At 47.0% G+C, this 24,365-nt stretch overlaps 1 protein-coding gene across 1 annotated transcript in view; it reads left to right on the top strand.

Moving 5' to 3' along the window:
* LOC126534310 (protein-cysteine N-palmitoyltransferase Rasp-like) overlaps window positions 1-24,365 on the top strand; it is a 62,694-nt gene that overhangs the window by 29,126 nt on the left and 9,203 nt on the right. The window contains exons 4-10 of the mRNA XM_055072802.2: window positions 1,011-1,121; window positions 3,476-3,670; window positions 7,880-8,113; window positions 9,431-9,546; window positions 13,488-13,694; window positions 16,603-16,638; window positions 20,652-20,853. Of these exons, the coding sequence (XP_054928777.1) occupies window positions 1,011-1,121; window positions 3,476-3,670; window positions 7,880-8,113; window positions 9,431-9,546; window positions 13,488-13,694; window positions 16,603-16,638; window positions 20,652-20,853 (1,101 nt within the window). The remainder of the gene's footprint in view (window positions 1-1,010; window positions 1,122-3,475; window positions 3,671-7,879; window positions 8,114-9,430; window positions 9,547-13,487; window positions 13,695-16,602; window positions 16,639-20,651; window positions 20,854-24,365) is intronic.

Here is a 24,365-nt window from a genome sequence, read left to right on the forward strand (position 1 = left end):
CAGCGCCAAATGAAGCGTTGTTTGGGACGTCTTTCCCAGATCATAATCAGAAGCAGCCTATATTAAGTCCACTGCGGAGCAAAGCCTTCTCCCGGCGATTTCCAATTGCCTCTGCCTTGCGCTAGGTGATATCCAACTTGCACCTGCAAATTTTCTCATTTCTTCACACCACCTTATTCTCCACTTCCCCTTCCTTGGCACCTTCTGGTGAAACGGAGCGCGTGCAATGCCAAGTGATTTCGGAATCTTTTCGTGTACTAGCATTTCTTTTAATCATGATCACGTGGCTATTATGGTAAGAATACCGATAAGGCTATGTGCTTATGCAAAGTTAATAAGGCGAAAGCGTTAAGTGCCTCGTTGGAATGGCTCACACCCAAATATGCGGCGTTAGTCGGGTGGTTTAAAAAAAAGTTGACGCGTAGTCCAAATATTATCTTCATCAGCAATCGTTCATACCCGAAAAAAAATATTACAATCTAGAATCGCTCATACCCCCGTAAGCAAGCAAACATGCAATGGCTAAATATGAATGAAGGCACGAAAGAAAAAAAGAACGAAGGAAAGACAGAAAGGAAACATCAACATCAGGAATGGCTGATATCCCCTTAAGCAAGCAAAGATGCAATGACTGAATATTAAAGAACAAACGGAAAAAAGAAAGAACGAAACAAGGAACGAAATAAAGAAAGAAAGAACGAAAGAACCTTTAGATAGATCTTTAAGTGATCGGCATGTGTCGTTGAGGAAATCGACCTTCTGATCAATTCGTTCACTTCCCATGCAGTTGGCTATGTGTTGCAAGCAATCTGACCCCTCCGACCGGATAACCTAATGCATTACCACGTGGGCAGGAGGCTTTCGCCTTCACGTGTTGCAGGAGTGTGACATGCTGCCGATCTTGTAACAGTGCGTGAGTGTTATGTGCCCTACAACATCACCATGCGCTGACACGTCTTATTTGCCGAAATTCACACTTGCTAACAACATTGCTTTGTCGGACCACGCAGGTTGTGAAGAATTGGGGATGGGAAACGACAAAATACATCATTACCCGAACTTGGAAGTGGTACCTCTTGCATCCCGTGCTGGGCCGGACAATCGCCCATGTCGCACCGTCGGTAAGCAACTGCGTTCTTCAACCTCGAATTGCACGCATAGCCTACGCAAGTAGTCTCTCTCGAAATTCAGAGATGCGTAAACATAGACAATTCCATCGCCACCAACAAAGAAAGTGGAAAGTCTCAGCAGGCTCAAGTTAAAATTTATCACTAAATTTAGCGGCTGAATACCGAAAACTGTAGTCAGGAACCGAGGGCCATATAATTCGAAACTGTACCTTTCTCGTTTTATTCTAATCTCCCGACGTCGAGATTACGGCCGCGCCGAGGAAATTATCGGACCCGCAGCGTTGTTTGAACAGCTCCGTGAAGCGCGCTCCTCGTTTATAGGAATCACTTTTGTTTTCTTTGAAAGCAAACAGCATTGCCTACCTTGACAGATTCTTCTTATCTAATAGGCTGACTAGAGCCGAGAAGCGCGCAGAATTGGGAAGGGTTTTCGGCGGGCCAGAGCTAGCGCAGTGAGAGCACCAAACCGGACGAGGAAGGTGGTGCTGACGTCTCTGATTGGTCCGCTTCCCCTTCTTTGGCTCGCCCTGGCTGGCCGAAAATCGCGATGGCGTGCAACCCTGCAGGCTCAAAATGCCGCTAGGAAGAGTCTTCAGCGAGGAAGAGTTGGCCGAGGGATGTCGTATACCTGCCGAAAGGGCTCGACGGCGTTGTATTGCCACGTCATATCTTTATTATACGCAAATAAATTCGTTCTCCCCGGCAGCTCCAAGTACCCACTGCCACAGCAATCGGTAAGTAGACGTCTTCTATTCCTTTCAGAGCGGGCCACTCTCGAGCCATTACGAAAAAAAAAGTTCGGTTTCCTTCGGCATATTAATGCATCTTTTTAGTGCGTACACGTCACTTTAACGGGGAGAGATTTCGTGGTTTTGTGGCGTCGCGTAACAGAAAGGTGAAGTGGACGCAGCTCGAAAGCTTTTGACCACTAGCGGAAGGCTAATGGCGAGATAGGTGTGGAATCAGTAGTAATTCTTTTTTTTTTTCTGTCTCATCACACATAATCAGTGTACGTGCGGCTTCCGTGAAGTGAGATGACAGACAGGCGAAGTGGAGTAGCCCGGTAATTAATCGACCAGTCGCGGGCAGTTTATAGCAGCAATAGAATAGAAGCAGCTTGGAATAGGTTTACGTTATAACGCTCCTGAGCCCTGTACGCCGTATGCATTCTTACAGTAGCCTGCTTCTTCTATCGCTTTATTATTTGGCATTGCCACCTTCTCCATTTACCTTGACCTAGTTACAAATGAAGTATGTCTGCCCGCCAAACATTGAAATCTATTAATATTATTTTGCATCTCTCGCATCATTAATGAGAGGCAGCATCTAAACGAGTAGAAAACATTTGGTACATTTTATTGTCTCTACAAGTCTAAGCTGAGCTCCGAACTGGACTTCAGCTGCGGCAGTGAAATCGACTGTTTCGGGCACTCTACATGGTAACACCCAGCCAATTCGGGGCATTCACTGATTAAAATTTTTACGCTCAAAAAATAACAATACAGGGAGAAAAGCGCTGCATCCCGACAGGCTGGCGCCGGCGGCAAGCAAACGTCATTATTCTCGCTATTTTTGTGATTTAGGGTGTTATCTTCGTGTGTAACTTTATTATGGGCTATCGATATGAGTAGAATTTGGCCACTGTAAAGGACTACTACTTACTAATTTCTTATAACTTTTCCTCTAGCTATCGCACGAAACCATGCTCGTGCCGGATAGCCGACCGGTACCTGTATTATGGAACATTCCTTTTTTTTTGCATTTTCTATTGTTTCCGCCCTCCGTCATGAGGTAGCATGAAGCTGCGCCCTCGCTGTCGCCGAGATTGATCCCTCGGTGTGACGGATGATGATAAATGAATAGAATGGGTCGAAAAGAAGCCTTGCGTAATACGGTCCCGAAAGTACATCTCTGTGGCCGTACTATCATTCTTCTCCTTCGATTCTATTCATTTCTTATAACTATAGTACATAACTAGTATAACTAGCATTATAACCAATATGGGCGTTAACTTAGGCGTTGTGTTAGACCAGCCAATGTCGAAAGGCCAAAATAAAATAAAGTGAAAAGAAAGGGTAAAATAAAACGGTTTCGAATTAACCTCTCTACTTTTCTATGGAACCTGCACCGATGGTATTCGCGCTGTGCTTCCTATTGTGTGCGCAGTGCGCTCACTCTCTCCCGTTTTCCCTCTTTCTATTCCACCCTTTCTCACATGCCAGTGCAGGGTAGCAAATTGGACGCTTGTCTGATTGACCTCCCTGCATTTAGTCCCCTTGCTTTCTCTCTTTCTCCCCCGTCTCTGTCTCTCTCTTTTCACCCTCTCACCGCCACCCTTCTCGCAGCTGGTTCCAGTCTTCTACGCTGTCTACTCGTCCCTGTTCATCACCTCCACCTTCGGCTGGGAGGTGACACTGCTGTTCCTGGGGCAACACGCCGCGTTCTATGCCGCGGCCGCAATGCGCATCCCAGCTCTGTGCTACGTGGTCGCGGCCGTGATCCACTGCCAGAAGTTCTTTCTCCCTTTCGAGCCATTCCACGTGAGTCGGTGAATTATCCTCCTTGTAGGTTTGCATGTCACTCATTCTGCGTGTGTGCGTGCGTGCGTGCGTGCGTGCGTGCGTGCGTGCGTGCGTGTGTGTGTGTGTGTGTGTGTGTGTGTGTGTGTGTGTGTGTGTGTGTGTGTGTGTGTGTGTGTGTGTGTGTGTGTGTGTGTGTGTGTGTGTGTGTGTGTGTGTGTGTGTGTGTGTGTGTGTGTGTGTGTGTGTGTGTGTGTGTGTGTGTGTGTGTGTGTGTGTGTGTGTGTGTGTGTGTGTGTGTGTGTGTGTGTGTGTGTGTGTGTGTGTGTGTGTGTGTGTGTGTGTGTGTGTGTGTGTGTGTGTGTGTGTGTGTGTGTGTGTGTGTGTGTGTGTGTGTGTGTGTGTGTGTGTGTGTGTGTGTGTGTGTGTGTGTGTGTGTGTGTGTGTGTGTGTGCGCGTGTGCGTGTGTGTGTGCGTGCGTGTGTGTGCGTGCGTGTGTGAGCGTGCGTGTGTGTGAGCGTGCGTGCGTGTGTGTGTGTGTGTGTGAGCGTGCGTGCGTGTGCGCGCGTGCGCGCCCGCGTGTGTGTGTGTGTGTGTGTTTAAAGAAAGAATCGCGTAAGTTCAATGACTTCGGCGAGTAAGAAATGATCGAGTTTTATTGAGTCGCGCTGCGCACCGACTTCAAAGGACATGACCAGCTTCCGCAGCTGCGCTCGGACAGCGTCGTGCAAGGTGTAATTTGTTATATATGATTCGCATCCGTGCACCAAACGAGATACTAGAGGCCATGGTATGAGATTCGCATCACATTCGCTAACTACCAAGTACATGCATTGTCTGCTTGTTTTATCTGGAAGCCATTGTTAAGAAAACTGAACACTTACCAAGCTTAATTGTGGCTTCAGGAACGTTTATTTATTTATTTATTTATTTATTTATTTATTTATTTATTTATTTATTTATTTATTTATTTACTTATTTATTTATTTATTTATTTATTTATTTACTTATTTATTTATTTATTTATTTATTTATTTATTTATTTATTTGGCACACCCTCATGCTCCGAGGCAACCTAGAAGAGAGCAGGTTGCATAATATAAAAATAACAGTAACAGAATGAAACATGGCGTGTTATGCTAATTTAGTTTCACAAGTACAAAAGAAATATTGAACCAACTAAACTACTCTCATTCTAACTCAAAACATAGACAAACAAACAATAATCAAAAATGTGGGGGGAGGGTAACGCACCAAATGATCGCGCGAGATATCTCAGTGAATGTGCATATATAAAGAATGACAAAGGTGAGTGATCAGACGTAGAGGCAAGATTTATTTAATACTCCTCCTTTACTTCCTTTAATTCCTTTACTGCTTTAATTCTCCTCCTTTACAACGAATTCAGCTAAAGTAAAGATTTCGGTCCAGTTAACCATTAACCCTCGACCCACCGTAATAATTTATTTCGCTTGCGTTTGTTTAAATTTCGTCCATCTGCCGTAAGTGTCCTGGTGGTTTCCAGTATAGTAATGCTTTCTGAAGCTTATGTGGCAGCGCGACCTCTCAGCACATCCCACTATCACCATAACCTCCGAGCTGTTTAGATGACAATAGATGACAACACAAAGCATCCAAGTGCTGCCATTCTGCAGTTGTGGGAAAACTACACAGAAAAAGAAGAGCTCAGAACGATGTCAGTGTTAATGTACAGTGCGAGTGAGAAAAACATTATTTCGAATCAAAACAATGATCTCAAAATAATATTACTAATTCTAGGGATGACTTTGCGTCCAGTGACTCGAACTCGTTCTTGTTGTCTATTTCTTTTTATTATTGTTATTATTTTATGTGTTAGTGCTCGCCGGTGCTCTTCAAGTGCCCTTGCAAATATATTGATATTGCATTTCACTCCGTTTCATTCATTTGACAAACGCATATTTTTTGCCTAAATCTAACGTATTAAACGGAAGCGTACGGCTTCCAACGTCTCCTGTAGGACCCCGTTTAAGTCGTCATACGTGTACCTAATGCGCCCATGGTGAGTCTGAGCCAACATCATACTCATTTATCGGCAAACACACGTGGGATTGTTGTTTTTGCACTCGCTGGAACTTATGTGATGGAGTAATTGCCCGCGCACATGCAACACTTGTAAGTGTTGCGAGCTAGGCGCATCGCAGTACTCGGACGCAACAATGAATGAAACGAAATGTGTGTTGTTTTTTTTTCGTCGAAAGCCTGCAAAAACAAATTGAATTCTGATGTTTCACTTACCAATACTACGATTCGAATATGAGGGAGACGGGTGATAAATTTTGACCCTCGGAGGATCTGTAACGTGCCCCGAATGCAAGGGCGTTCTTACATTTCGACGCCATCGAAATGCGGCCCCCGCGGCCGGGATTCGATCCCGCGACCTCGTGCTTACCACCGCAACACCATGGACGCTAAGCCACCGCGGCCGGTTGCAAGAACAGATTACGCGTATCTGGGAATCAATGTCTGGCGGTGCATAGTCAAATCGATGGCACGACGCGTTTTTTTTTTCTTGTCTCATTGTCGGTACACGTTTGAATCTGAACTGCGCATGGTTGCGCCGACGTTGTTGTCGTGGTGTTGCAACGCCGCGTGAACGGTCGTCACCACGTCAACGCGATTGTCTGCTTACAATGCCCAAATTTAAGGAGGGGTCCTTTAAAAAAAGCAATGCAGATTATCGCCATTGTAAACAAAATATGCGCCGTTTTGCAGCACGCTGTTCTTGTCTCCTTGTTATTCTCTGTTTTTCTCATTTTTTACCTTTTTTTTTACCTAGTTGAAGCAACGTCGTTCTGAGAGGTTTTTGCACAGCTGCACCTAGCAAACCAGTGCAGGCATGACTGCGAGACTCCCGATCGTGCGTGAACTTTGTTGCAAACGCGTGTCTTTTTTTTTCTTTTGCCGTGCATATTAGTGCTACAGTGAACTAGAACACCGCTAGTAGGGCTACACTCAACGTTCAACGCGGAGAGCGTCATTTCAGCCATCGATCTGGGCCGATCTTGAGGGCGGAGCTGTGTAGCATAACGTCTCAAAGAGGGAACGAGGAGGGAAAGTGACACGTTTCGTTTTTTTCATTTTTGTGCTTAAATTGCTGCCGTGCGACGCGACGCATGCGCCAAGCTTCTCAAAGCGCTCGCCTACATGAGGTGAATCGAGAGCTGGCGTAAGGTTGTTACTCCCTCGTCCCGTGCATGCGTCCGTGGGACTAATGGGTAAAGCACCGGGATTCGGTGCTGGGGGACCCTGGCTCAGATTTCACCTTCGGCGACGTAAAGTTTTCGTTATTATTGCGCTACATGGAGCTACCCGGCCGGATGCCTGGCGTGCGAAGAAAACCCGGGCAGTGAATCCTATAAATGCTTCTTTTTCAAACGTCTCATTAAGCGCTTCGCCCAGTCCATTTATTTTCAGGGACAGTACATCCTTTCGAATATTTTGACCCTCTTCTTGTCGATCGCTGCTTTTCATGATCATGCCGTTTCAAGCCTATGCAAATGGATTCCATTGTTTCGCGCTTTGTTACATAATTTAGTGTTACTCGATGTTATGTAATATTCGCCGCTTTATTTGAACTCTTCGTGTGTGACTGACCGTCATCCTGCTGTTTTGCCAACTGTAACGGGGTCGGGACCTCGTCAAGCTGCTCAAGCTTTTAGTCCCGTACTCCTCCTATCCAAAGGAAATGAAGTTGATTGATTGATTGATTGATTGATTGATTGATTGATTGATTGATTGATTGATTGATTGATTGATTGATTGATTGATTGATTGATTGATTGATTGATTGATTGATTGATTGATTGATTGAAATGTGAACTAATTGGTAGGTATCGATGCTATTGAAAGGACACAAGAAGGAACAAAAAGGATTACGCTTGCGCTTTAAGGCTTTACATTTTACGCACCTACCTAAAGCTTCGCTTTAATATGACCGGAGCACCGATGCAGTCCCGATGGTGGTCAAGAAATAATGAAACTCTGTTCCAAGCGGTACGTCCACCGCGTTGTGTACGCCAGAGATGATTTTAGCGCCAAGTGCAGCGGTCAAGATGCGGCAAGCGAGACGAAACGTCCTGAGGGACAGGACTCCGGGAGCGATAGCATGCTCACAGAGCTGAGGGATACGCTAGGCTCGGCAAGTTGTGTGTCCCGCAGCTAGCTGCAGGGTGTCTTCTTTTTCTCCAGTACATGTATCCCAGGTACGGCCTGATGCCCTACAGGGCAGCCTACGTCGTCTTCCACTGGAACCTCATGCGCGGACTCAGCTTCAGCGTGGACTTCGTCCGAGCCGAGCGCCAGAAGCCCAGCGGGGACAGCCGGAGCAGGTGGCCGCCGTACTGGCAGTCGCTGGCCTACTTCATCTACCTGCCCACAGTCTACCTGGGACCGCCGCAGAACTACGACCACTTCATCGCTCAGGTTTTGGCAAAACTGTGCAGTCCCTTTGATCTTAGTTTCAGCCCCCGCTTAGATGACGCAAACGTACGCGGAACACAAAAAAAAAAGTATCCCGGGGCTTTGGTCGGGCAGCTGTCGCAAGAACAAGGTCACAGAAGCGTAGCGGCGCTTCTTCAAGGTGATCGCACTCCATCCCGGCCGGCAGCTGTGGTTTCAATTCTTCCGGGTGCGGGGCTGACTTACTGGTCTGCTTCCTATCTTTCTATCTTATCATCCCATGTTCAAGGGTAGGATATAAAGCCGGATGCGACTCTGCTCTACTCAAATTTTCCTTTCGTTCTTTCTTTCTTTTTTACTTTCTTTCTTTCCTTCTTTCTTTCTTTCTTTCTTTCTTCCTTCCTCTCTTTATTTGTGCTTTGGTGAAGCTGCCTCCGATGTTGGACTTTTGTCAGTACTGGAACTTCTATCCCCGCTGAACATGGCGAAGCATGGCGCTTTCATGGCGCTTTCATGACAACAAACAGGTTTATTGACCATTCATGAGCGAGAGAGGAGGAAAGGTTGGAACAAAAGAATACAGCGATGTTTCTCAAATTCATCTTAGTTGGTTGCATTGCCAGAGGAAAAATGATTGGGGATGGGAAGATCTAAATAAGACGCAAGTACGCAGAAAAAAACACAGATGGCCGATTCGAACCACCCAGCCTACTTAGGTTTGCGTTGAATATGTTTTGTGAGCTTCAGATAAAAAAAGCTGATACGTTCTATGAAATGGCCAGCCGTATAATTTTTTTATCTCTCTCTTTGAAGAGTGGAACAAGCCAAGAAGTGGGTGGCCTCGAGAAGGCAATAGGGAAATAGAAGTCGGTAACTAAGGGATCCCGCGAACGTTTCTCACAGCAACGTGAAAAAGCCAAGTGCGCTCTAACTTATTGCGTGCCTATCGCACGCTGTGCGCGCAACTCATCAACTTCTTTTTTTTTACTTCACGCACGAATTCGCACCGTCGACGCCTTTTACGAGACACCCCTCCAAACAATTTCGCGCGAGAGTTGCGAAGCGTTCCCTCGTGCTGTTCGTATTCACAGTGAAAGAAGTGTAAATTACTCCCTTCAATCGATGTAAACCCCCGTTATTTGTTTTTCATTTCCGAAAGTCTTCTTTGCCACCGGTCTGCCAATATGTAAAGGACGCCAGGGACCACTCAAGCTGCCAATAAGCAGCTTTTACCTTGAACCCCTCCATTTGCTTGTAAATGGGCCCAAATGAAATGAAATTAAATAAATTAAATAAAATTAAATTAAATTAAATAAGCCACCTGCGCGTGCTTCCCCGCAGCTGAACAAGACAAGACCGAGTTGCACACCACGGGTGATCGCTGGAGCCATCGCGACGTTGCTTCGTTCCGGCGGCCATTTCTTTTTGATGGAACTCATGGGCCATTTCTTCTACAGGTGAGCTGCAAAGGAGTCGGAATGGCTCTTCCTTTTTTACTATGAACATAACGAGCATTCGAAGTTGGAAGCTTGAAAGATTATTTAAGATACGTAAGTTGTAGAAATACAAAAATAAGCACCTTTGGAACCCAAGAAATTTGGTGAGGGGCCACGCCCGTTGTTATAAAGAAAAAGCCCATCTTATGGCAGCTGCTATTTTCCCACAGCGTAATTGCATGAAAGAAAAGACAGCTAAAATAAGGAGAGAAATAAGCTCTCGTTTTGAAATCGGGCCCTTCTATTGGCCTTCTTCCGGTACTAAAGCTCCAGTGCTGCACAAGAACGTATATTTACAAATATTTACGATCTAAAATTAAAGGCACGGAGACTGCAAGAGCCAAAATGAAGCGGCGCAATTCCAGCTGTGTGATCGAAAGCTGGCGTGAGAGCATTGAAACTATTCTTTTACTATGCAAAATATTTTTATTTACGCCTTGGTCGTATATACTATTAAGTTAAATCTAACGGAGGAATTCTGTCGCGTTTACATTGCGAACTTGACCAATCCCCGTCGTGGGTACGTGCCATAAGGTAAACTACAACAACAGCGATGTTATATCTCTACTTCGGTATTGGATGACAGAAGGCTTTAATTATTATTTATATTACTACTACCGTCCCCGCTACGCCCGCCTCATTCCCCATCATTCTACGACCAGCTTCCTGACCAATCCTCCGTTCCGATTATGTATACCCTGGGATCATGATCACCATTATCATCACGGTCTCCTTCAGTCACGCGACATTATCTCCGAGGCGAAGTTACTTACACGCAGGTCGGGGCGCAGTAATCAAGGGAGGACCGCTTTATACGATTGGCTCGGTTGGTATAAATCGACTGGATTAATCGATTTATGCGATTATACGATTAGGCCCGGCTGAAGTGAACGATGTAACTCTGTGGGCGCGCAGAGGGCGACGCCTACTTGACCTCTGTAATCCTGGCGTTTTAAAAGCCAGCCGGTATAGTTGACCATTGCGGAGTCGTAGGATCAGCTTGGCTGACAATGGATACGGACATACAAAGACGCGACGCATGCGCTGTCCGTGTCTATTCTTTGCGTTTCTATGGCGACCACTGTAGATACGGCGACCACTGTAGAGTGGCGTAGATAGTTTTCACTTGACGTCACGGACACAGCTTCTCACCTTGCTCGCTAACCCTACCAGGAAAGCCGCAATGACGTCAGCGCATCATACGATGCCGCTTATCATGCCAGCGTTGCCATACTGCGCCTCGCTCTGCGAAGGCGCTGACGGCACTGGCCCACTGCCAGTCGGTGCGGTGGTTTCGGTATTGAATTCCTTGCTTCAATATATCGCGAAAAGGAAACACGTATAGAGCTGCGCTAAAATTTCGCATTAGGGAGTATTGTAATCGTCGGACAATTTTTCGTGGTATTATGACTATTATAAATTTGGCGCTCGCTGCATGACGCGCCCGTTTTGTTTGCATAGCTTCTCGGTGCGCTAGTATATACCCCAAGATGGCGGCCACAATGGCGCCGATGCAAACCATCTACTTTGTAATTATTTCCTTTCAGTTTTTCGTTTCCTTTGCCCTTGAGGGTACATGCTCGCACAAAGCCTGGTCCGCGCTATTGCCAGGATTGCCAAACAACCACAACATATTTATTTATTTATTTATTTATTTTTTTATTTATTTATTTATTTATTTATTTATTTATTCCAACATGCTTCAGACCCGAAGGGCTATCGCAGGCGTGCGCGGAGACCAGCAAATACAGAGATGGCAAAGAGAAAAAAAAAAGCATGACACAGAAAACAAAACAACCTGCGTTAAAAAATCAGAGGTTAACAATATACGAGAGGGGACGAAGGAACAATTCGCCTCAAGAGGGTGCCGAGCCCACGTCCCCAGCATTACGCGTGCGATGCGCTGCCATTGTGCAACCATGCATGAAGGCTGTCCTCCCTCCACTTTCCGGGGTGTGTGTGTGTGCTAGTGTACATTCACCATCGATGAAGCCGTGAGAGTAGGGAGCTTACATGCAAGCGCTCTTTCAGGGTGGTGACAGCCTTTGTAAAAGTATACTTGCCACCAACAGCTTAATTGGAGGGCTAAACTTTCCGACAAATTATACGATGTGGGAGACAAAATGGCGAAAGACCAGCCAACAGACCAAGTTTCCCGCAACCCTTAGTGACGTCAAACTAAGCAATTTTTTTAATAAAGGTTGGCCTCAGCTACAGAGACATAGAGCGTCTCTGAGTGCAGTACACGGCACGTCTACGCTTTAGTTAAGCAGGCTAGTAAGCACAGTCTTTATCACAGCACACTTCGAAAAACACCCTTTATATATTAGTTACAAGTGAAAGTCCCCGAGAATGCTTATTGCAGGGGCCCTATAACGTGAAACTATTCCAATATGTTTTGTTCCAATATACTGACGTCAGATTTCCCTAACCACCGGCGCAAGCATCGGGCGGTCACCCGCAGAGTTGTCTGAACAGACCAATAAAACGCTCTCCTTGTTCATAGGAGGTCATTTTCGTTTGCTTGAAAAACGTATAACATTGCCTACACTGAGCGGCTTGTCTCGTCTAATTGGCTGACAAGACACGAGGAGCACGCTCAAGTGGCAAGATATTCGATGGGGCCGAGCCACTGCGCTGAATATCGATAACCAGATGAAGAGGGTGGTGCCGGCGTCTGCGATTGGTCCACTTTCCCTTACTTAGCTTGGGGTAGCTGGTCGAAAATCGCGGCGCCATGCAACGGAAGCTTAAGAATGACACTAAAACGAATCCTCAGCAAAGCAGAGTTGGCATAATACGGTCTTAAACGTTCCGAAGCTGCTCGAAAACGTTACTCGACCACGCAAGAAGTTTTATTATGCGCAAATAAACCCATGCTCTCCGGCAGGTGCAAGTAGCCAGTGCCTCAGCGATCGGCGGCAGCCATCTTTTATACCTTTCGGAATGGGGCAGCCTGCGGCTATTCAGAAGAAAATTCAGTTTTGTTTGGCATATTAATGCACTTTTAACGCGCACACGTCACTTTGACGAGGTGAGTTCTTGCGGCTTTTTGACGTCGCATGACAGGCAAGTGAAGTGGGTCCAGCCCAAAAACTTTCGACCAATAGCCGAGGGCTAATGACGAAAAGGCGTCGAATTAGAAATAACTATTTTTCATTTGTTCCGTCGAATCATGCATAAACAGTGGGTACACGTCATATCAGATGGGAAGCTATCGCGGTTTTCGTGACGTCGCGTCACAGGCAGGTGAAGTGGGGATGGCCCCCAAAAAGTTTTTACCAATCGCGGAGGGCCGATTGCAGAAATGTGAGAGAAAAGTTTGGAATAGTTTTACGTTATAGCACCCCAGTTCATATCCTTGGCGCGAGATAATGCTATCACGAGCACGTCAGCGTGCCTTATAACTTGTTGCTGTATACTTGTCGCACGACATGCAATGGAAAAGAAGTTTGATGTGTGAAAATAAAAGGAAAAGGCAACTAGTGTAATAAAGATGTACATGTAGGTTTCATGTACGCATTGGTATAAAACTAAAGAAATTTAACAGATTCCGTGCCAACATGGGCACATCACAGCGTAACCAAAAAAAGCAGGAATGCGCCGCGACTACTAGCGAGATACGGGACCAAAATGGCTGCTGACCAAATTTGGCGGTAAATAAGGGTGCAAATTTTGGCATTGACACCACCTCAGGATAGCGTTTGCATTTATAAGCTCCCTGCGTAGGAGAGTCAACTAGCGCCACTCAAGACCATGGTGGCGGACATGGAGCATCCTTTAGACCGCAGGCGTCGCGTAGTGCGTGAACTCAGGAGTAAGCATGTGGCTAATAAAGTACTTCAGAACACGTAATATGCGATTAACTCGGCCTTCTTCATTTTCATGTTCACGGTTCGCAGTTCCGCGATGTCTGAGTGGCCCTGGATGGGCGAGAAGATGGACCTCCCCAGCGTGGTGGGCTACGCACTGTCCTTGTTGTTCGTCTTCTACGCGCGTTACCAGTTTACCTACAGCTTCTCCGGCGCCGTCTCCAACGCGGAAGGCGTCGAGATCCCGCCACGCTCTCCGTGCATAGCCATTATGCACCGGTGCTCGCACTTTTGGAGGTAAGCCGAATCTCAGCTCGTTGGACCATCGGGCGGACTGCGCTCAATGCCTTCTCCGTTACCTTTCACTTTAGACATTACCAGACGGCAGAGAGCTCTAGCTTGGCAGAGTACGCATTGCCTTTCATGGAATACCGGGTTACACAAGACGTGGAAAGCAGTAACTCTGGTAGCGACATCTTCAGCGCTGTTTATTTCTTTATTTCCTTTTTTGCTTTTCCGTGAGTGAGTATTCACGTCGAAAAAATGTTAAACACTGTATTTTGACGATTACGTCAAACGTTTTAGAAAAGCAGCTAAGAAGAATGTGCTCGCTTGCTGCAATGATACAACGATAGATTTGGAAGCGAAAACTGCTCGAGCCAGGGTTAAGAAGTTGCCGATGTTTCCGGACCAGCTCGATCCCTTCTTCGTGGGTGACTGAAGCAGCCGAGTAAACAGCGTCCTCTAAGTTCCTGTCTTCTTTGTGCCGTAATTTGTGCCCTTTTCGATTAAACTGATAAACTATGTACCACAAGATGGCACCACCAAGATGCCTGCTCCCGTTTACGTCTCCGGTAACGCAGAATTCCGTGAAGAGTTATGCTTATACGAACCCTGTAATAGACAGTTAGTCTGCCCTATACATAGTTCATGGAATATCGGAACACCAAGGATGTCTACAGCAGTGACAGCGCCAATAGCGCGCCCATGTGACTTTTTCAACGACAGCGCCTATATGAAACGTCCTTTCAAAAAATAAATGGAGCGTTCACCAATTAACGTTGCTGCCGACCCCTTTGCGCCATCACATAGGTAGAACATGGCCGTTGCAGTTTGGTGTGCTCTGGTTAATGTAAGAAGATGAGCAACACGAGAACAACGTGAAAGCGGGAGCCAACGTTTCGACAAGGGGACACGAAACGTAGGCTCCCGCTTTCAGCTTGCTCTCGTTTTGCTCTTGAATTTCCATCTCCCGCCTTCCCCTTGTTTTCCCTGGTTAATGTGTCACAAGATGGCGCACCACCATAGCTGCTACGCACGTTTGTCTCTGCGATGCATTTGGATTCCGCAGTTCGTACTGCATTTTGTGGACACGCTAAACTTATATGCGTCAACCAGAGCAGCGGAACGCTACAAATGAACCAACTTCAATGTCAGTGGTTGATCCCTCTTTCATAGAATCGTTAGAACACGAAAGTGAAACGTGTCTCCGCAGTAGCTGTTGCATGCTTGCCTCATGAGCTCTCGATCCCTTGCAGCGAAAGACGCACGATTTGTTGGTCGGCCACCTTGTTGCAGGTTTGCTTAGCGCGTGGCGTCCTGTTGGCGAGCGACGCGTTGCTGCAGAGTCGCTTCGGCGAAGGTGCGGGCATTTTGGTCCACCTACGTAGTGTCTTGTGCAGCCACTTGGGTTACGAGGCGCTCAGTTTCAGGAATGCAAGTGACATAGTTCGCAGCGTGCGCCACGAACGCCCGAAGGCATTCTTCTTCATGCTGGCCTGTCCCTACCCGGACCAAAGGGAGATTCGCTCGTCGACGTTGTTGCCTTTCCACGCCGCTTAGATCAGCAGTTTTCTTAGTTGGTGCCATCGCAATTGAGCGAAGCAGTAGGCGGCGTGTAAGCACTGCTGGTGCATGTTGAAGTTCCACTCCGTATGAGACGAGGCATCACCGGCTCATCGGACGCGAAAGACAAACCATGTGCGGGAACTGCGTCATCCTCTCAGCAGAAGGCCTACACCGCCTACACCAGGCTACACCGCTTTGGGGCCTACGCTATGCTGAGGCTACCGAAGCGCTCACTGTCGGCGCTCGTTAGTGTCCATAGTGCGTGCTTCGCTTCACCGCTCCTATACCGCGGACAACTTTCTGTGGCTATGAAGGGAAAGCTACGGACGCAAAGCGCGCACAAGGGAGGGCGCTTCTGAATGGAGTCCCGCGTTTTCATCCACGTTAGCTTAAGCTGGGGAAGAGAAAACATACACACCTTATGAGCAACAGTTAAACAAGACAGAACACACCACTGAACGTAAAAGTGTGCTTATTTTGCAGCTTTTACCTTCCGCGTCTGGGCAAGCGCGAAACTGTCGCACTGGAAGCTGCGTCGATTCAACGTCTGTTCCGAGCAACCAAAAGCACTGCCAAACGCTAACGGATTACTGGGCGCTATAACACATGTGCAGGATCTCCACCCCCTGAGCTTTCCCTTCATAGCCACAGAAAGTTGTCTGCAAGTATGGATGCGGTGAAGCGTCTCTTGATGCCTAGTAGCCCTCAACGCGCGGGACGCGCATGTGCTGTCGATACCAGGACAGCACGGCGGTGACGACGGCATGGTCGCGCCTGGAGATGATTTACACGTCAATGACATGACCTGTTGAGGGAGCCTACATGCAAGCGGTCCTTGCTTGAAGGCGCATGCCGTTTTCGTGGCCTCCCTACCAGACGGCATCAGCGTATTAGCTGAACGTTCAAACCGCCTTAGCGCCTCCTGACCGGCCTTGGTTACCTATAGGTACGCGTGCTTGATGTTTTGAAATATAAGATATGTGCTACATGCGTCGAGCTCGCGTGTTTAGCGTACTGGTGCATTCAGTATAGAGAATAATTTGCCAAACAACGCTTCAATTGGCTAGGAAAACTGCTACCAGATCGAGGGTCCTATTTATCTGCAGGCAATAGCAACATGCATTGCCGTCGTCGCTTGTATTCGTCTTAATTTCGTTGTGTACTCTTTTACGAGTTGGCTTGCTTTTTTCAAAGGGTATGAACAAAAGTATTTTAGAATCTATAGCAACGAATCATGAAGCCGCTGTGCTAGGAACGCATGCGTAAGCGCCACGACCCGGCGCTATTGCAGGTTTGATGCACGCACAGCTATAACGAAGCATACGCCTCATTCGTTTTCACTCGTTATTCTTTTCAGGAACTTCGACCGTGGCATGCACCTGTGGATCCGAAGGTATGCAAGTGAGCAATTAAAAGGTCTCGTCCGATGCAGTAGCCCAGACGCAAAGTCTGGTATAGCGAAACGCTGTTTCAAACACGTCGTACTTAATTCCCATGCCTTCTGGACTAAACTGTTTTACCATGCATCACTATCTCATATAATATTTCCTTCTTTTGATCTGGACTCGACGCTTCAACCATGTACACCCGTGAGCAAAAGCATACGGACCACAGGGTCGACGAAAAAACAGAGTTTCTCCGTAATTAGCACGCTTAAATGGAAACTGTTGAGTGTACTAGAAAATGCGTAATGCCAAGTTTGGACTGCATTCTATAATTTCAAGTTCCATTAACTAACAGAGAAGAAAATGAGTTTTATTCCCCAATGCCTGGTCCGTATACTTCTTCTCACAGGTGTACGTCAATCTCCTGTGACTTGGCCTTTCGCTGTTTCAGGATCTGTTTGAAGCTCTCGAACTGTGCCTCGGGTGATACCTAAAGTGGTACACGGAGTTAAGTTTTTTAAACAAAATAGTAGCGTTATATTGTCAAGGCAGCAACATCCATGTTTTCCTCGCACTATTACGGTTCCTGCGACGGCAGCGAGGTGTCCTGCTTCCATGTGCTCGGCTAGTGACTTCGCAGAAAAAGAATAGATTCTGAGCTCAGCTCAAACGCACAATGTATTTCGTTCTGTTGCCTTTTTTCTTTCTTTCGTTTTTTAGAGAGAGAGAGAGAGTGAACATTAATGAGCACCAGCAGTTCAGTCGGCTAGGCCTAGGCCTCGCACGATGGGACGTCGAGGTCTTGCCTCTTCGCCGTTTCATAGGCCTGCTGGGTCGCCCAGAGTTGGTCGTCGAGATGGGAGCTGCGCAGGGCGGCGTGCCATCTCGACGAGAGGGTCACGGGATTAAGCTCTTGGTATTGATCTTTGCACTCCCATAGCATGTGGGGAAGTGTTGCCGATTCAGTTTTACAGACCTTGCACGCCTGGCTCGGGTAGATGTCGGGGTATATAGTGTGATAGCGTGTGAGGGAGGGGTATGTATTCGTCTGTAGAAAGAAAAGCTTTCTAAGGCTTGAAGGAGTGTGCTGATCTAGGCTGGTTGGTACATCATTAGGACCGGGACAAACAGCACTTGGACGGGACGCAGTGAGGACGACAGACTAGGCGCTGTTTGTTCCCGTCCTAATTTCTAAGGCTTAGGTTCTCTTTAAAAAGTAAGCCCGCCTAATCACCCTGGAAGCTTTACTTAACTTTCGCGTAGTTAACAATTTACTTGTTAACGTTCGAATACCGCCTTTAGCTGTCTATTTTGCATGTAATAAAGAAATTTGACGTGACACTGTCACGGATTATCCGTAATTATGATATCCTCTTCAACGTCATTTCTAACCGCCACGCCAAAAAAAAAGAAAGAAAAGCGAATTGAGTCTGTTTGGCTTACCGCTTTTCTTACCTTTGTGGGGATAACCTTACCACTCTATCTTCTTCTTGTTTCGTTTCTTTTATACCTGATGTGAAAAAAATTTCGGAATTGCGCCATAGATGACAGTTTAAGTTTCGGAATCGGATAGACGCAGCTTCATTCCAATATAATAAATGCACATAATAAAACGAACCTTTGTGTGCCCAATGAAATATTCGCCTAAATCGATTCCATGTGCACAGCCCGTGGCCCCCGCACACTTTTATCTAATGATGTTATTCAATATATATCTGCTAATTAGTCTGGCTAGTTTAATTAGTTTGCCGTTGCCTGTTGTCATGGTAGCCTTCTCTCTTGGATAGGCGCGTAAATATTTTCAGCATATTGGATTACGGCCCGCAAAGCAAGGGAAACGACTGAAGTTGCTTTCTCCCCATGAGTTCGGTTATCTTGCAAGAACCTTCGGCCGCTGGTTTCGAGAGTGGTAAGCGCTCGCGCAGAAAATTTTTTTCCTTTTCTTTTTTTTTTTTTTTAACGTGAAAAGTCTTTAAAATCGGTCAGAGGGGGTCGCTTCCTAAAGCCGCATGCATGTAACAAAAACGGTTTATATCATTACTGCTTATATATTTGCAACCGCACTGCTCCCGCGCCTTACTTTGGTAATCATTGCGTAACGCTAAGAAGCCATTGCCCGATCATATGGATGGGTCGCGTTCATAGATGGCGCCACTATCACGCCACGCATGACGTAATCGGAGTTAAATTTAGCCTCGTGCGAGGCGTTCCGAGAGAGTATAGCTCGGTAGTGCGTTTGTCCATCCGTGCAGGAATGGTCGCGTCTGACCGAGCCCACTAATTAATGCTACAGTAGGTACAATTCATCGTACCCATACAGGGGGCTTATCGGGAGTTATATTGCCTACAGTTGTGCTGTTGGTTGAACAAATTTCACGCTTGCGCGGCTATATAGGCCTTATAACATCTGATGAGCGCAGGTTTCGCGATGACTCCCTTTCGCATCGACAAACATACTGCCGAGCTAGGCTCTCCGAACGCCGAGCAAGAAGATAAATTTGACTCCGACCACGTCATGAGTGGCGCGACAACGCCGCCATCTGGTCACGCGGCACGTGATCGAGTAATGGCTCCTTTCCTCTGCACATTATCAAAGTGAAGCGCGTGGGTACTACGATTGCCAAAATAAAAGCGATAATGTTATACAGTCAACTCCGGTTAATTCAGCTTTGGTTATCTTGATCTCGGTTAATTAGAACGCGCTGTGTCCCGGCTGCATGCGAAGTCCCAGCTAGAAACCATACTTGGCTATGGAAGGAAAACTCACTTAGTTCGAATGCGAAAGCTTGTCGCTTCGGTTATATATAACAATATTTCGCACAGGCGCAACCAAGGGCGCCCCCTCGTACGCGCAGTGGCTACTAAAAGCTTGAAAACACAATACAATCAGCAGACGGCACCTTTGGTTACCCTAGGCGACAACAGCGACTCCTACAACCTGTTCTGCAGTGATGACAACGACTTGCGCTGTGCCCTGGGCGATGTATCCTTTAATATTAATTATGGGGTTTTACGTCCCAAAACCACTTTCTGATTATGAGGCACGCCGTAGTGGAGGACTCCGGAAATTTTGACGACCTGGGTTTCTTTAACGTGCACCTAAATCTAAGTACACGGGTGTTTTCGCATTTCGCCCCCATCGAAATGCGGCCGCCGTGGCCGGGATTCGATCCCGCCAACTCGTGCTCGATGTATCTTTTGACGATTTAGTTAGCACCGATGACAGCGCTGATGTCCGTGGGCCACTGGCCAACAACGACACGGATAGCTATTGCAATGTCATATTGAAGTAGTCTGTAGATGACGAAATGTTTGAAGCATTAAATAATTGAAAATCGTAAATTTGGCCATTGTTTGTTAATTCGACGTTTCAATTATTTCGACCTAAAGTTGCGGTCCCGCAAGAATGAAATTAACGAGAGTCGAGTGTAGCATCTGTGAGATACATGCGATTTTAGCAAGCGATTGTAAAGACGCTTCAGGTGAAAACAAATGCAATAAGAATAGCGATATAGCCAAGTGGGGGCGGGGGCTGGAAAGAGGCTTCATCGCTGTTCACTATTTAGTGCCCCCCCCCCCCCCCACGGGCCCAGTGTAGCCGGGGGGCTTCACCGGGCCCCTTAATTGATTTTCGCACCTACGTATCATCAAAGCCCTGACGGCGATCTGTGCGCAAGAATAACCCCCCCCCCCCCCCTCCGCCCTAATTTAAGTAGGTGCTGTCACCATCCCGGACCGTGCATATGCCTTTAACGAATTTGCTTCTCGTGCTGCAACGGCTTGGTCTGGACAGATGGAAGCCTATTCGAGACCATGCGCGCTCTGTTACAGCGCTGAAATGTCTTCCGTGCATACCCCCTCCCCCCCTTCCCGAAGAAAATTCCAGTGAACACGAGATACGAGATGGTGTATGTGGGCGGTGGCAGAGAGTAAAGAAGTGAGGGTCACCTCGCGTGGTTGCGCAATGGCTGGGCCGCATCGTCTCATACCCTTGCTCTAACTGTGCCGTCTGTACCCGCAGCTACATCTACGAACCGGTCGTGCGGGGCGACCGCAGACCGTTTCAGTTGGTGCTGGGCGCGGCGGTGGCCTTCGCCTTCACCTGGCTCTGGCACGACATGAACATGCACGACAGCATCTGGTGCGCGCTCAGCGTTCTCGGCATCGCCCTCGAGGTGATCACCGCAGAAGCGAGGAAGTGGACGCCCGTCAAGGACTTCGAGGTATGGCGTGTATATTTATTCTTTTTTCCGCCGTGCTCCCGTTGGCGCCGCCATCTTTGCTCGCTTGGTGATCAGCGTCGTCCCTACGTGATGGAGCGCCACTGTAACGTTCCTCGGCGATTCACGCGATGGCGAGTCGTTTGAAAAAGGTCTCCACTTGGGCACTGTCGTGTAGACACCGGGATCGTGCGCCATGATTGCGAAATTTTGTCTCACGACTCGCGAAGGAGCACTATTGAAGAACACAGAGCACTTCGGTCGATGGGGGGCGCTATATATATATATATATATATATATATATATATATATATATATATATATATATATATATATATATATATATATATATATATATATATATATATGTGTGTGTATACCTTCTAGTCGAAGAGGACTGTCGAACTGAGTCGAAATGAAAGACCATTGCTGGAGTCTAGTTGGGCTGTCCTGTAGAAAATCGTATGAGAACAACGGAAGCTGGTAAATGCTGTGACGCGTTCGAAAATTATTGGCTGCTATGCGAAGCCTCGTCCTCGTGGAGAACACTCCTTGGCCTTCAAGCCGTTTCGTGGCTTCCTTTGTAAACGGCCACTTTCGTATAAGTGCGACTGGAGAATCGCATCTGTAGGGGTGCGCTATGGAGACAAAGCGCACTAATGTTCCAGACGAGGGTTAATCAGATGCAGTGGGTCCTCTCGCGCAGTGGCCGCCCCTACACATCAAGGTTAGACAAGAAGAAAATTAAAATAGTTGATAGTGTATGTTCTCCTCCACTGACGTTCAACCTGGTTCCATGCGTATACGGTGTGTTATAGTATTACCGTAATTCATTAGGAAACGCGATGTACTACTCGTGCAGTCATGTAAACGTGGCTAGTGCTTCCACGATGCTCTGCGACATGTGACAAAGTGTACGCTGGCGCACTGCTGTAAACGCGGCTCGTGAGATTCGTGTGAGCTGTCGGGGAGCGTCGTCGTATCTATTTCCCCGGCGTTATAACGCTATAGGCGAAAAACTGTAAATCTCCAACACGAAACGAACTGACGTTGGTATTAGATCTCTCATATTCGGCTCGAAAAATCGCTATTCGATGCTGTCGAATATTGGTTTGTCGGAATATTGCATAGTTATAACAACGGTTCTTGCAGTCTATGTAGAAAGACTGGCGCAAGCCGAGACTCTTACGAATAATATTGCTGAGTCGGAACCGCGCGGTTGATGCATAGACACACCAGTTTATTTTTGTTTTTTTTTCAGCGAGCACATGGGGGAGTTGGCTTCTGCACCAGAGTGTTCAGTCATTTATTAAGCATGCCTGGCCTCAAGCAGTTGACAAGTTTGTCTCTGTTTAGCCAGAGAAATATATTATTTGTCCAATTTCAGTATGTTTCTTTTAAAACCTTGAGCGGCGCCTTGGTATTACGGAGTACCATTGTAGCGCATACAGACAAGGGCTCAAGAAGGCACGTGAAAGACTCATACACGACGCAGTACTACATTTGGCTCCTTTACCAAGCGCAACAATCTAGTGCTTGCATGTGATCACGTGCTGTTGGCTTATTCTGTTGTTATCCTTGCTATGGCACAACGGATACGATCCCATTTCAGTTGGTTCGCATTTACAAGCTTTTCACTCTAGCTGACATCCATTTGCTGACGGCGCTATGTGTACAAAAAAACGTAATTAAGCCTTATTGTCCTTTTCAAACGAACTCCACGCAATCTTTCATTTTCGCTCTTTTAGAAATTGAAAATAGTTGGTGTTCGAAGCGATTATCGGAGCTCGCTTTTTCTAAATATTTGTATTCGATTCGAACGTTTTGGTATTCGAAAAGCCCTATACTTTGCGCGCAAACGCTATACTTGACTCGACGGGGGGAATGTGGGGGGCGCTGGTTAGAGATATTCCTGGATCGGAGATTGGTGGAGCGTAGTGATTGACGACGCGCCATGAATCGAACTTTCTGCTGGCATTAATAATGTCAACTTGGCGTGTAAAAGTATTTAAAAGGTTAAAGGTTAAAGCACGAGAACAATTAGCAGGGTGCCACCACTTTGCTTTAACGGTAACGCTCATATCCTCCTGGGACCCGAAGATGGCTCACGCACACACTCGCTTATCGAGGCGGTCCTTGCTACTAATGTGGAGTGGTATGTTATGAGTGCGTGAAAGCAAATTATTTAAGGATTAGCTTTTTCTTAGCTCGTTCATCAGTTTCGCGCCGTCAGGCGTGCCTCGATGTGCCCTACTGATGTTTGTGGCGGAAGGACGTGTTTTTGCAGCGCTCCGTGGCGGCGACGAAAACGTGAGTTTTCTTGTGCATGCTTTAACCTTGCGTCTATATTTTTGTTTAATTATTTTTTATCCGTTAAATATTAATTTGCTAGTTTTCCGCCTTTCTTCTTCTTCTTTCGTGTGTGCGGGTGTGTTTCGTTTATATTTGGCATGCTAGGATAGTCAGAGCGTCCTTTCGTGCCGCGTGTTTCAACACGTGCAACCGTGTCTGAGGTTAAGTCTGTATAGCCTTTAAATAGTAGTTTGGAAGTGGCAAGACTATTACCTATTAGTGGTTTTATTGTGCGTGCATTGATATCGGGAATATTGCTTCGGTAGGATAGTGAGAGCATGACCGCGTCCTTGAATACCTGTCATACCTTAAGTATTTATTTATTGCTTTTCAAACACTGGTGATAATTACCTTGAGGGCATTTTAGGGATTTAGATTCTATGTGTGTCGGACTGTGCTCGTCGTAGGCGCGTGCTCAGAAAAGCTTCAGTGTTTGCATTAGAAAAAGCTAAGTGCAGCACATGGCAAGAAAGACGGTAAGGCGAGAAGTGTGCAGCGCCCCTCATTGCAGACGAGGGGAAGGGTGAGAATGGAGAAGAAATCGAGTCAATCGGCAGACACTGTTATGTCGATGCTAGACTAAAGAAAATGGAGGGTTTCCAAGATGAGCTTGTGAAACAGGTCTAAGAGCTCAAAAAATTAGGTAAACATGGAGCGTGATCCACGGAAGGCGGTGGAAAAATGACTTCAAGCAGCCCAGGAAATGCGGAATGGGGCCGCCATCATGAACGAGAATGGTCGTGACGGTGGAACGCCGTCTCCCGACGTAACAGGACAGGGAGCGTCAACAAAGCACGGAGAGTGCGTGCAACGTAGCGTGGGGGTAGCTCGAATGACCTTCACCTACCTTGAAGCGGCCACAGAGGAAAAGCAGGAACTTAGGGGTCAATGTACCTTGTCAAGACCGAATCAGGCGGAAAAGGAGGACAAAGGGAAGTAGGGAGAGGCCTCGGCAATAAGAGAGAGGGCAAGGGTGATTATCGCCGGCGACTCAAACCTGACTGGTTGCTCAGGGACAATTGTGGAGAGCGTGAAAGGCGGCAAAAGAGTGGCGGTAGGGACATTTTCAGGGGGGACATTGGGTTTTGCCATGGAGCGAGCGAAAGAAAAGCTCGCGGAATATGCTCACGAACGCAACCTTGTCGTAGTAACAGGTGGACTAA

Source organism: Dermacentor andersoni, chromosome 7, assembly GCF_023375885.2.
Source record: "Dermacentor andersoni chromosome 7, qqDerAnde1_hic_scaffold, whole genome shotgun sequence".
NCBI lineage: Eukaryota > Metazoa > Arthropoda > Arachnida > Ixodida > Ixodidae > Dermacentor > Dermacentor andersoni.